Genomic DNA, 10,649 nt, shown 5'->3' with positions numbered 1-10,649 from the left:
CTGCTGCCTTTGCTGATGCTAATGTTGCTGCTGCTACTGCTAATGCTCGTATTGCTGGTGCTGCTGTTGCTGCTGCCGTTGCTGCTGATTCTGCTGCTGCCATTGCTGCAGTTGCTGCTGCTGCTGCTTCTGGTGCTCCTGCTGCTGCAGCTGCTACTGCTGGTATTGCCGCTGCTGCGATTGTTGCTCCTGCTATTGCTGCTGTTGCTATGACTGCCGCTAGCACTGCTATCACTGCTGTTGCTGCTGCCGTTGCTGCTGCTGCTGCTGCTGCTGCTGCTAAGGAGCTGCTGCTGAGCTGCCTTTCAAGTATTTAGTTTGTGTCTTTTATCAGTTGTGAGTTTGCATGCCTTAATTGAGTTTTTGGAATAATTAAATCTCTGCATGCATTTAATCTTGAAGAATGAGTTTTAATTTGTTTTAAACTGCTGCTGTGGCGCTGCGCAGGTGGAGCCCCACAGCAGCAAGCAGCAGCAGCAGCAGCAGCAGCAGCAGCAGCAGCAGGGCTAAGGCCCTCCCGCTGCAGGGCCATTTGCTGCTGCAGGTGCTGGGGCTCGCTGAAGAGACGCAGCAGCAGCAGCAGCGCCTGAAGCTCGTCTGCAAAGACTGGAAAGAAGCCCTGGCGTTGCCTGCAGCGTGAGCTTCCAAACAGCAGCAGCAGCAGCAGCAGCAGCAGCAGCAGCAGCACAGAGGCACGAGCACCAGCAGAAGCACCAGTAGTAGTAGCACAAGCAGCAGTAGCAGCAGGAGCAATAGCACCAGCAGCAGCAGCAGCAGCAGCAGCAGTAGCAGCAGCAGCAGCAGCAGCAGCAGCACTCCGAAGCTACAAGAGCAATTAGAAAACAGAAGCATTGTTGATGAATTAATTATTTTATAATTCCAATTCAACTTTAGAATTTGTCTGCTAGGGTGTACGTACACCCCAGCCGCTGCAGCTGGCAGTCCAGCGAAGCCGCCAAGAAGGGAATAAAAAGTTTAAATTGTTTTAAATGAATTTATTTATTTAAAATAAATATTATAAATGTATTTATTTATTTGTTTTATTATTCTTTTATTTCCTTCTTGCTGCAGGTGGCTAGACACCCGAGAAAGTTCGCAGCCTGCGGAGCCCGCAAGGACGCGGTGAGTTGGGGTGTACGTACACCCGAAGCTGCAGGGTTGTTTTGGGTCTTTTTGTTGGATTTTTTCCGCATTTTGAATAATAAATAGTTTTTTTTGTTTATTTTTCGTTTTATTTTAATATTTGTTATTTATTTCTTCGTTTGTTGGCCCTTTTTGCTCCCTCAGCCGCATGGAAGAAAGACTTGCAGTTTACTTCGCCGCCCTGAAGCAGCAAAGCGACGAGTTGCTGCAGCAGCAAAAATATAAATAAAGAAAAAGCTTTAAGAGCCTCCAGGCCAATCTACAAATAGATTAGCAGCCCCGGCAGTGCCGGCGCTGGCTAGCCAGCTCGTAGCTAGCCAGATGGCTAGCTAGGAGGCAGCGCGGCTAGCCAGCTAGCTAGTAGGCAGCGTGGCTAGCGAGCTAGCTAGCTAGCTAGGTAATGGACAGCGCGGCAGGCTAGCTAGCTAGCTAGCTGGCTAGCTAGCTAATGGACAATGTGGTTGGCTAGCTAGCTTGTAGGCAGCGTGGCTAGCTAGCTAGCTGGAGGCGGAGCGGCTCTCCGACAGCCAGCTGGCGAGCTCCAGAGCGCCACTGCAGCTAGCTGGCTAGCTAGCTAGCCAGCTAGCTAGCTAGCTAGCTAGCTAGCTAGCTAGCCCTGACTCTGCCTGTGGCTGGCTAGCCGTAGGAGGCAGATTGTCTCCCTTTGCCTCTCTGGCTTTTATTTAGAGGTTAATGAAGAACGCGGATCGAATTTACTGCGAGAGGTTAGGGTTTAGGGTTTAGGGTTTAGGGTTTAGGGTTCAAACGGCAATTTGAAGACCCTGCCCTGACCCCGCAAGCAGCAAACCCTAAACCCTAAATCCAAAACTTTTATAAACCCTTAATGACACGCCCTGCCCTAGTAGGGTTTAGGGTTTAAGCTTTATTTCTGGTTCCTTAGTTTTTCTTGGGGTTTAGGGTTTGGGGTTTAGGGTTTAGGGTTTTAGATTCGCCGCAAAACCCTAGACCGCTAACAGCTACTTGTGGCTAGCTAGCTGTGCCGAATCAGCTGCTGCAGCTAGCTAGCCACCTACAGCTAGCTAGCCAGCTGCAGCTAGCTAGCTAGCCAGCTGCAGCTAGCTAGCGAGCTGACCTCCACAGCTAGCTGGCCACGACTGCAGTAGCTAGACACCACTGGCCACGGCCATCTTGCTGCAGCTTGCTGCTGCTAGCCAGCCAGCTCTAGCTAGCTAGCCAGCTTTAGCTAGCTAGCCAGCCGTAGCTAGCTAGCCAGGGCGGGCGCTTTCTGCTAATGGCTCTCCGCGGCTACCCTGCACCCAGAGGGGCGTGGCTAGCTGTGGCTAGCTGTGGCTAGCTGCAGCCGTAGCTAGCTGCGGCTAGCTGCGGCTAGCGGGCTGGGTGGGGGGGCAGCTAGCCGTGGCTAGCTGCGGGGAGCTCGTAAGGGCCGGCTGGGGCGGGCAGCGGGGGCAGGAGCGCCAGCTAGCTGTGGCTAGCTGCTGCAGGGAGTCGTGGCTAGCTGCTGCAGCTAGCTGCTGCGGAGAGGGGAGCAGCAGCGAGGCTGTGTGCCCTGGGCGTGAGGGCGGGGGGCGTGCGGTGTATGTCTCCGCCATTTTTTTGGAATTAAAGATTTTTGAAAGTTTGAAATTAATAAAAAAGAATATTTGAAAAGAATAAAAAAGAAAAAGAAAGAAAGGAAGGCCCGGGGGAGCAGCAGAGCTGCGGCCCTCGGCAGCGGCGGCAGCCGCGCAGCGCCTGCAGGGGGGAGTGGCTCTGGAGGCTCTGGCTGCGGGTTTTGGACTAAAAGCGGAAAAAACGGAATAAAAAAGAAGAAATAATTATTTAATTTAATTAAATTGAATTAAATTTGCATTTAAAGGAGCGTTTGTGCGCAGATCCGCGGGCAGTGCCCGCCGCGGTGTGGCAGCTGGCAGCCGTCTGCTGCTGGGCGCAGCGGCGCTGCGGCGAGGCTGCGGCGCCCCAGACCCTCCAGGCGCGCATTTAAATTAGGGTTTAGGGTTTAGGGTTTAGGGTTTGAAGAACTAGGGATTGATTGGGCTCAAAACCCCCGGGGAAAGGCAGCAGCGCCGGTGAGCGAAGCAGCCAGGCGCAGGGGGGCGCGGGCTGGCGCGGCGTTATTTTCCGTCCAGGCCTTTCTTTGCCGAGTTTTGCAAAATTTTAAACTCCATTTTAATTCTTTTAGAAATTTAAACTCCAAATGAAACAAACGCTTCCATTTGAGGGCTCCTGAGGCCCCACCCCGCCTCCCCCTGCCGCGCCAGCCGCTCCCTGCAGCGCAGCAGCGCAGGGCCTCCCCCAGCAGCAGTTTGCTGCTGCACTTCTTCGCCCGGGCCTTTTTCATTTGAAGAGGAAGAACGAGACCCCCTCAATTTGAACGAGCCATATGCAGCAGCAGCAGCGCCACCACCGCCAGCAGCAGCAGCAGCAGCAGCAGCAGCAGCAGCAGCAGCAGCAGCGGCCGCCTCGCTACAATGGGTGCCGGCTGCGCGAAGAGCGTAGCTGGTGAGCCTCAGCGCCCTGCTGCTGCTTCCTTTTCTGCAGAGTACCACGGCCGGGGCGCCTCGCAGCGTGCGCTGCTGCTGCAGCAGCAGCAGCAGCAGCAGCAGCAGCAGCAGCAGTACATCCACGGCAGCCGCTCGAGGTCTTCGGGCCGGAGCTCGCGGCTGTCCCTAGTGCCTGCGCCGCCGCCGCGCGTGGCAGCAGCAGCAGCAGCAGCAGCAGCAGCAGCAGCAAGGTCGCGGACGGGGGGTCTGCGGCGGCCCTCGAGCGTGGCTTCTGTGGCTTCTCGCAAGAGTTCGACGCGGAAGGACACATGCGGCAGCTTGTCGGGAGCAGCAGCAGCAGCAGCAGCAGCAGCAGCAGCAGCAGCAGCAGCAGACGCGCAGCAGCAGCCGCCGGGCCCCGCCCCCGAGGCCTCCCGCTTCGGCCTCGGCGACCTTGCAGCGCGGCTGTCCTCCCTAGGCCAGCAGCAGCAGCAGCAGCAGCAGCAGCAGCAGGCGCCCGCGGGCGCCGCCGGCGCCGCCGCGCCGCCGCAGCAGCAGCAGCAGCAGCAGCAGCAGCAGCAGCAGCAGCGGCAGCAGCGGCAGCAGCAGCCGCTGCCCGCGGGCTACAGCTACGTCAGCAGCCAGCCACCCCACCACATGCTTTCTGGGGAAATGCTGCAGCTGGAAACTGGACTTCTTTTCCACATTCGAATTAATGGCATGCGAGCTCGGGGGCTGGAGCTGCCCAGCAGCAGCAGCCTTGCTGCGCTGCAGCTGGTGTGGGCCGCGCCCGCGGACAAGCGGCCCCGCAGCAAGCAGCAGCAGCAGCGGCAGCAGCAGCAGCAGCAGCAGCAGCAGCAGCGGGGCGCAGACGCGGACGCGGACGCAGACGCAGACGCGGAGCAGCAGCACACCGACCCCCAGCAGCACGCCAACACGGAGCAGCAGCAGCAGGACCAGGACCACCAAAACCAGCAGCAGCAGCAGCAGCAGCAGCAGCAGCAGCAGCAGCAGCAGCAGCAGCAGCAGGAGGAAGCTGAGGGGGGCAGCCTGGTGCTGATGACGCAGCCCTCCCGCGGAAGATGCCCCAAGTGGTTTGATGCTTTTGAATTTAGTTGGTTTGCTGCTTCCATAGAAGAGCTGCACAGGCGGCGGCTGGTGTTTTCGGTGGTGGAGGTGCAGCAGCCGCAGCAGCAGCAGCAGCAGCAGCAGCAGCAGCAGCAGCGGCAGCAGCAGCAGTGGCAGGGGGGGCTGCGGGTGATCGGCACGGGCTCCGTGAGCCTCTACGCCGTGGCGACGGGGCCGCTGCACCACGACGTGCTGCTGCTGCAGCCAGCAGCAGCTGCTGCTGGAGTTGCTGCGGGGTCTGCTGCTGCTGCTGCTGCTGCTTCCGGGCGCCTCATCATGGACGTCCGCATGCAGCAAATCTGCAACCTCATAATTAATCCAATTGAAATCCTCGCGCATTTGACGGAGTCTTCCGAAGCAGCAGATAGTGAGAGTGAAGATGAAGAAGAAGAGGAGGAGCAGCAGCAGCAGCAGGTGCTGCAGCAGCAGCAGCAGGTGCTGCAGCAGCAGCAGCCGCAGCACGCGGGCGACGACGCGGCAGCAGCAGCTGCTGCTGCCGCCGCCAAGGACGGCCAGCCGCAGCAGCCCGGCAGCGGCGCCAGCACCGCCGCCACCAGCAGCACCTCCAGCAGCAGCAGCAGCAGCAGCAGCAGCAGCAGCAGCAGCAGCAGCAGCAGGCCGCAGTTCCGGCTTTCGAAGTCTGAAGTCTTTTGCCCCACAAGGGCAGCGCCGCTGCACTCCCACGGGGGGCGGCTGCGGGACTTTCGCTGCGGGGAGCGGCCGCGGCGGCATGCAGCAGCAGCAACAGCAGCAAGTCGAGCAGCAGCAGCAGCAAGCCGAGCTGCAGCGGCGAGCACGCGGGCTGCTGCTGCTGCTGCTGCTGCTGCGGCTTCGGCGGCGACGACGGTCGCTGCGGCGGCCGCGTCGGAAGCCACGGCGGCAGCAGCAACAGCAGCGAGCGCAGCAACAGCAGCAGCAGCAGCAGCAGCAGCGCCGATCGTGCGGGCCTCCCGCGGCTCCCCGAGCGAGGCCCCTTCCTCGCCAGCAGCAGCAGCAGCAGCAGCAGCAGCAGCAGCAGCAGCAGCAGCTGGGGGCGGCGCGAGCCGCGCCGCGAGCCCCAGCGAGCCGCCCAAGCCGCCGCCGCAGCCCGCCCCCAGCAGCAGCAGCAGCAGCAGCAGCAGCAGCAGCAGCAGCAGCGAGGAGCTGGAGGAGGAAGCTGTGGGGCGGCTCTGCGCGCACTGGCTGGTCTCCTTTTGCCCCACAGGAGTGGACAATCCGCGGGAAGTTTTTTCTGCTGCTACAGGACTTAGTGAAAGGCCTTATTGGAACTCAGTGGACCATTTGCTGCTGGGCAGCAAACTCCGCAGCAGCAACCGCAGCCTCTCGCTCGCCTCCGCGCCCCCGGACTGCGACCTCCCCCCCAGCAGCAGCAGCAGCAGCAGCAGCAGCAGCAGCAGCGGTGCTGCTGCTGCAGCAGCGGCGAAGGACAGGAGCTCGAGCAAGAACAAGTCCTCGCCCTCCGCTCCCGCCGCTGCTGCTGCTGCTGCTGCTGCTGCTGCTGCGGGCGAGGAGCCCGAGGGCTCTCCGGGGTCGTCTGCGGGCTCTCCCGCTGCTGCTGCAGCAGCAGCAGCAGCAGCAGCAGCAGCAGCAGCGGAGGAGTGGCCTGTGGCGCGGCTGGACCCGCGGCGGACGTGCGCGCGGCTGGCAGCAGTTGCTGCAGGCGGCGTGCTGCTGCAGCAAGTGCTGCTGCAGCGGCTGCCGACGCTGCAGCTGCAGTCCACTGTGGAGCAGCTGCGGCAGCACTACCTGCGGGTGCGGCTGCACTCGTTCTTGTTTGCTGCTGACCAGCCGCAGCTATTCGGGGAGTGTTGGCTTCCTTTTTTCAAACTTTGTGACTCCGACTTTGTTCAAAAAGGACCAATGGACCACTTCTCCGCAGTTTTCCGCGAAAAGCTCTGGCGAGAAGGCCGCAAAGTGGGCTTTCTCGAGGGAGTTCTTTGCTTCCAAAACGCCCCGCTGCTGCGGCAGGCCTGTGCTGGAGTTCTCACAGAAAAAGGACTCTGCCGGATTTTCCCTCCAGTTCTTGGCCACGAGCACCGGCCGGTGAGTTTCACTTTTGCTGCTGCTGCTGCAGTGCCGGCTCCGGTGGCCAGGCTCGCGCGGCTGCACGAGCTGCTGCTGCACCTCATCGCCACCAAGACGCAGCAGCAGCAGCAGCAGCAGCAGCAGCAGCAGCAGCAACCCGGAGCCGTCGCCGCGCTCTTCGCCGTCGGCAAACGACACCACGCGGAACCGCAAAATGACGCTGCCAAGGTACCCGCTGCGCTCCTGCTGCTGCTGCTGCTGCTGGGCATGTTCTGCTGCTGCTGCTGCTGCTGGGCATGTTCTGCTGCTGCTGCGACTGCTGCTGCTGGGGATGTTCATCTGCTGCTGCTGCTGGGGATGTTCATCTGCTGCTGCTGCTGGGGATGTTCTTCTGCTGCTGCTGCTGGGGATGTTCTTCTGCTGCTGCTGCTGGGGATGTTCTTCTGCTGCTGCTGGGGATGTTCTTCTGCTGCTGCTGGGGATGTTCTTCTGCTGCTGCTCCTGGATGTTCATCTGCTGCTGGGGATGTTCTGCTGCTGCTCCTGGATGTTCATCTGCTGCTGCTGCTGGGGATGTTCATCTGCTGCTGCTGCTACTGGGGATGTTCATCTGCTGCTGCGGGGGACAGGGATGTTCATCTGCTGCTGCTGCTGGGGATCTTCATCTGCTGCTGCTGGGGATGTTCATCTGCTGCTGCTGCTGGGGATGTTCATCTGCTGCTGCTGCTGGGGATGTTCATCTGCTGCTGCTGGTGGGGATGTTCTTCTGCTGCTGCTGCTGGGGATGTTCTTCTGCTGCTGCTGCTGGGGATGTTAATCTGCTGCTGCTGCTGCTGCTGTGGATGTTCATCTGCTGCTGCTGCTGTGGATGTTCATCTGCTGCTGCTGGTTTGGCCGTTCATCTGTTGCTGCTGCTGCTGGGGATGTTCACGTGTTGCTGCTGGTTTGGCCGTTGATCTGCTGCTGGTTGTGGATCAGCAGAGCTAGTTCGTGCGTGTTTGAACCCGCCGCTGCTGCTGCTGCTGCTGCTGCTGCTGCTGCTGCTGCTGCTGCTCAGTCTCTGGAGGCGGTGCGGGCTGCATGCGAGGAGCTGCTGCAGCTGCTGAGCAGCAGCGAAACCGAAGGCCGGCGAACTTTCCTCTACAGCAGCGAGGCCGAGCTGCTGCGCAGCCAGCGCGTGCTGCTGCACTTGGGGAATCATTTGCTGGAGTTTGTGAACTTCGTTTACTGGCAGTGCCGCGGCAGCTACTGTGCTGCTCTTTGCGCAATTCTGAAGAGAGGAGAGTTGGACTTGGGCACTTTGCTGCCTCCTCGTCCCGAGAGTTGTGCTGCTTTGTCTTGGTCTGAAGTTTATGTTTTGTACGCGGCGATCAAGGCGCAGAACGCTGCTGCTGCTGCTGCTGCTGCTGCTGCTGAGGGCGCCGCAGACCCCGCTGCTGCTGCGGCTGAGGGCGCTGCTGCTGCTGCGGAGGGCGCTGCTGCTGCTGCCGACCCCAAACTCAAGCTCTTCGTCTCCCAGAGGTCCATCGACTTCGACCTCCCAGACGGAGGCTGCAGCAGCAGCCCAGGGTCCAGCAGCAGCAGCGGCGGCAGCAGCAACAACGGCAGCAACGCTGCTGCTGCCCCCAACGGCAAGGCCGCCGCGCCCGGCCAGGCAGCCGCCAACAACAACAACAGCAGCAGCAGCAGCAGCAGCAGCAGCAGCAGCAGCAGCCGGTTGTCGGTGAGCGCGGCGCTGCTGCCGCTGCCGCGGCTCAGCGTGAGCGTCAACATGGGCATGGGCGGCAGCGGCAGCAGCAGCAACGCGAACAACAACAACAGCAGCAGCAGCAGCAGCAGCAGCAGCAGCAGCAGCAGCAGCAGCAACGGGGCGGAAGAGGGGGGTGGCCCCCGGAGTTACCTGGGGGCGGCGCTGCAGCGGCTGCGGAACGCGGGGGTGGCGGTGATGGGCTCTGGGGACGCGGAAGCTGCTGCGCAGCTGGGGCGGGCTTTGCCAGCAGCAGCAGCAGCAGCAGCAGGAGGCAGCAGCAGCAGCGGGGAGGAGGCGGCGCTGTGGAAGCAGCAGCACTTCGCAGCAGTGCCGGCTGCGCGGCAGCTGGCGCTGCAGCAGCTGGCGCTGCAGCTGAGCCCGGAAGCCAAGTTTGCTGTTGTGCTTTTCCACAAAAGACTCAAACTCTGCAGACAATTCCGTTTGCTGCTGCACAGGGCCCTGGCGGGGGCCCTCAGCTTGCTGGGGGCTGAGGCCTCCTTCGGGGGGCAGCGGCGGCTGTCTTGTTTGCTGCTGGCGCTGCTGTACTTCCGGCTGCCGGCCTTTCGTGCTGCGCTGCTGCGCAGCGTGCTGCCAGCAGAAGGCCGTGCTGCAGCAGTGGAGGAGTGGCGGGGCACGGACTTCCTGCTGGACAGCAGCAGCTTGGCAGCAGCAGAGCAGTGGGGCGCGGGCAGCCCGCTGCGGCTGCTGCTGCAGTGGGAGCCGCTGCACCTGCTGCTGCTGAGCTACTTCGGGCCTGCAGCACTTAAGGAAGACCTGGACTCCATCCGCAGCAAACTGGCCCCCGAAGCAGCCTGGGGCGAAGAGCTGGGGCCTGCTGGCAGCAGCTTCTTCACTTTCCTGGAGCAGTGGGTGCGGGCGGTGCAGGCTGCTGCAGCAGCAGCGCCTGCTGCAGCGGGCGCGCGCAGCAGCAGCAGCAGCAGCAGCGTGGAGTGGCGGCAGCTGCCGGGCTACCCCACACTCATTAAAAGGCTGCTGCTGGAACTCAAGGCCAGAGCAGCAGCAAAGTACCCAGACTCTCTTGTCAGCTGCACTGCTGCAGTGCTGGCCAACGAAAAGCTGCTGTCAGTGCTGGTCAAAGTGCTGCTGCTGCGCACCCACGCCCACAGCAGCCAGCAGGTGCACAGCGCCCTCAGCTGCCTGGACTTGTGGCTGCAGCAGCTGCTGCAGCGGGGGCTGCCGCTGCCTCCGAACTTCGACTTTGCTTTTTTCCGAAGTGCCCTCGAGCTTGTCTTGTCTTCAGATTTGTATCCAGTGGTCACCAAGGGGCTCTGGCTGGTCTACCGCAACTTGCCCATCCTCGACGGCGAGCAGCTGCAGCAGCTGCTGCTGCTGTGTCTGCGGCGCCTCGCGCTGCGGCTGCTGCTGCACTGGGCCTGGCTGGTCCGCCGGGCTTTCATTTTGCTGCTGCTGTACAGGTTGGTGGAGGGAATGCGCCGCGTCATTGCCCGCGTCACCGGCAGCGAGCTCACCTTCCAGCAGCAGCAGCAGCAGCAGCAGCAGCAGCAGCAGCAGCAGCAGGGGCGCAGGGTGGCGCTGTCCACGGAGGAGGCCGTCGTCGTCGACGGCTATTCGGTGGTCGTCCAGCTCATGAAGGCCCTCGGCATGGAAGAGCTGCTGCCAGCAGCAGCAGTCGGCGCAGCAGCAGCAGCAGCAGCGCAGTTCCACAAGGGAAACGCCACCTACGCCGGAGCACCCGCCACGCCCGCCACCGCAGCAGCAGCAGCAGCAGCAGCAGCAGCAGCAGCAGCAGGCGCCGCGGAGGCTCCGCCCGAAACCAGGGAAGCCGCGCCCGCAACCGCCGCAGCAGCGCCCGCCGCAGCGCCTGCTGCTGCTGCTGCTGCAGGCGCTGCAGCAGGCGCTGCTGCTGCTGCGGCGCCCGCTGCAGCAACGCAGCAGCAGCAGCAGCAGCAGCAGCAGCAGCAGCAGCAGCAGCTGTTCGAAGGCGACGTGGACGCCCCCGAACTGCAGGCCTACCGGCGACTTGCTGTTGCAGAATTCAAAAAAGAAATTGAACATTATAAAGCTTGGGTTGCTGCTGGAGCTCTCTCGCTGCCCATGATGGTCATTCCCAGCGCGCCCCTAGACGCCAACACCGACGTGCCCCTCGAGGGCTGGCAGTAG

At 61.7% G+C, this 10,649-nt stretch overlaps 2 protein-coding genes across 2 annotated transcripts in view; both read left to right on the top strand.

Moving 5' to 3' along the window:
* ENH_00041420 (hypothetical protein, conserved) overlaps positions 1-1,372 on the top strand; it is a gene marked incomplete at both ends in the record, with an annotated part of 1,940 nt that extends 568 nt beyond the window's left edge. Inside the window, 3 exons of the mRNA XM_013585265.1 lie at positions 448-636; positions 1,072-1,122; positions 1,288-1,372. Of these exons, the coding sequence (XP_013440719.1) occupies positions 448-636; positions 1,072-1,122; positions 1,288-1,372 (325 nt within the window). The remainder of the gene's footprint in view (positions 1-447; positions 637-1,071; positions 1,123-1,287) is intronic.
* A 6,253-nt stretch (positions 1,373-7,625) lies between these two features.
* ENH_00041410 (hypothetical protein, conserved) lies at positions 7,626-10,649 on the top strand (the record flags this gene model as incomplete). Its single annotated transcript, XM_013585264.1, has 1 exon — positions 7,626-10,649. The coding sequence occupies one exon, from the start codon at positions 7,626-7,628 to the stop codon at positions 10,647-10,649; it is 3,024 nt and encodes a 1,007-aa protein (XP_013440718.1).

This window comes from Eimeria necatrix, genomic scaffold, assembly GCF_000499385.1.
Source record: "Eimeria necatrix Houghton genomic scaffold, Enh_scaff304, whole genome shotgun sequence".
Taxonomy (NCBI): domain Eukaryota; phylum Apicomplexa; class Conoidasida; order Eucoccidiorida; family Eimeriidae; genus Eimeria; species Eimeria necatrix.
This window is presented reverse-complemented; position numbering and strand designations above follow the sequence as displayed.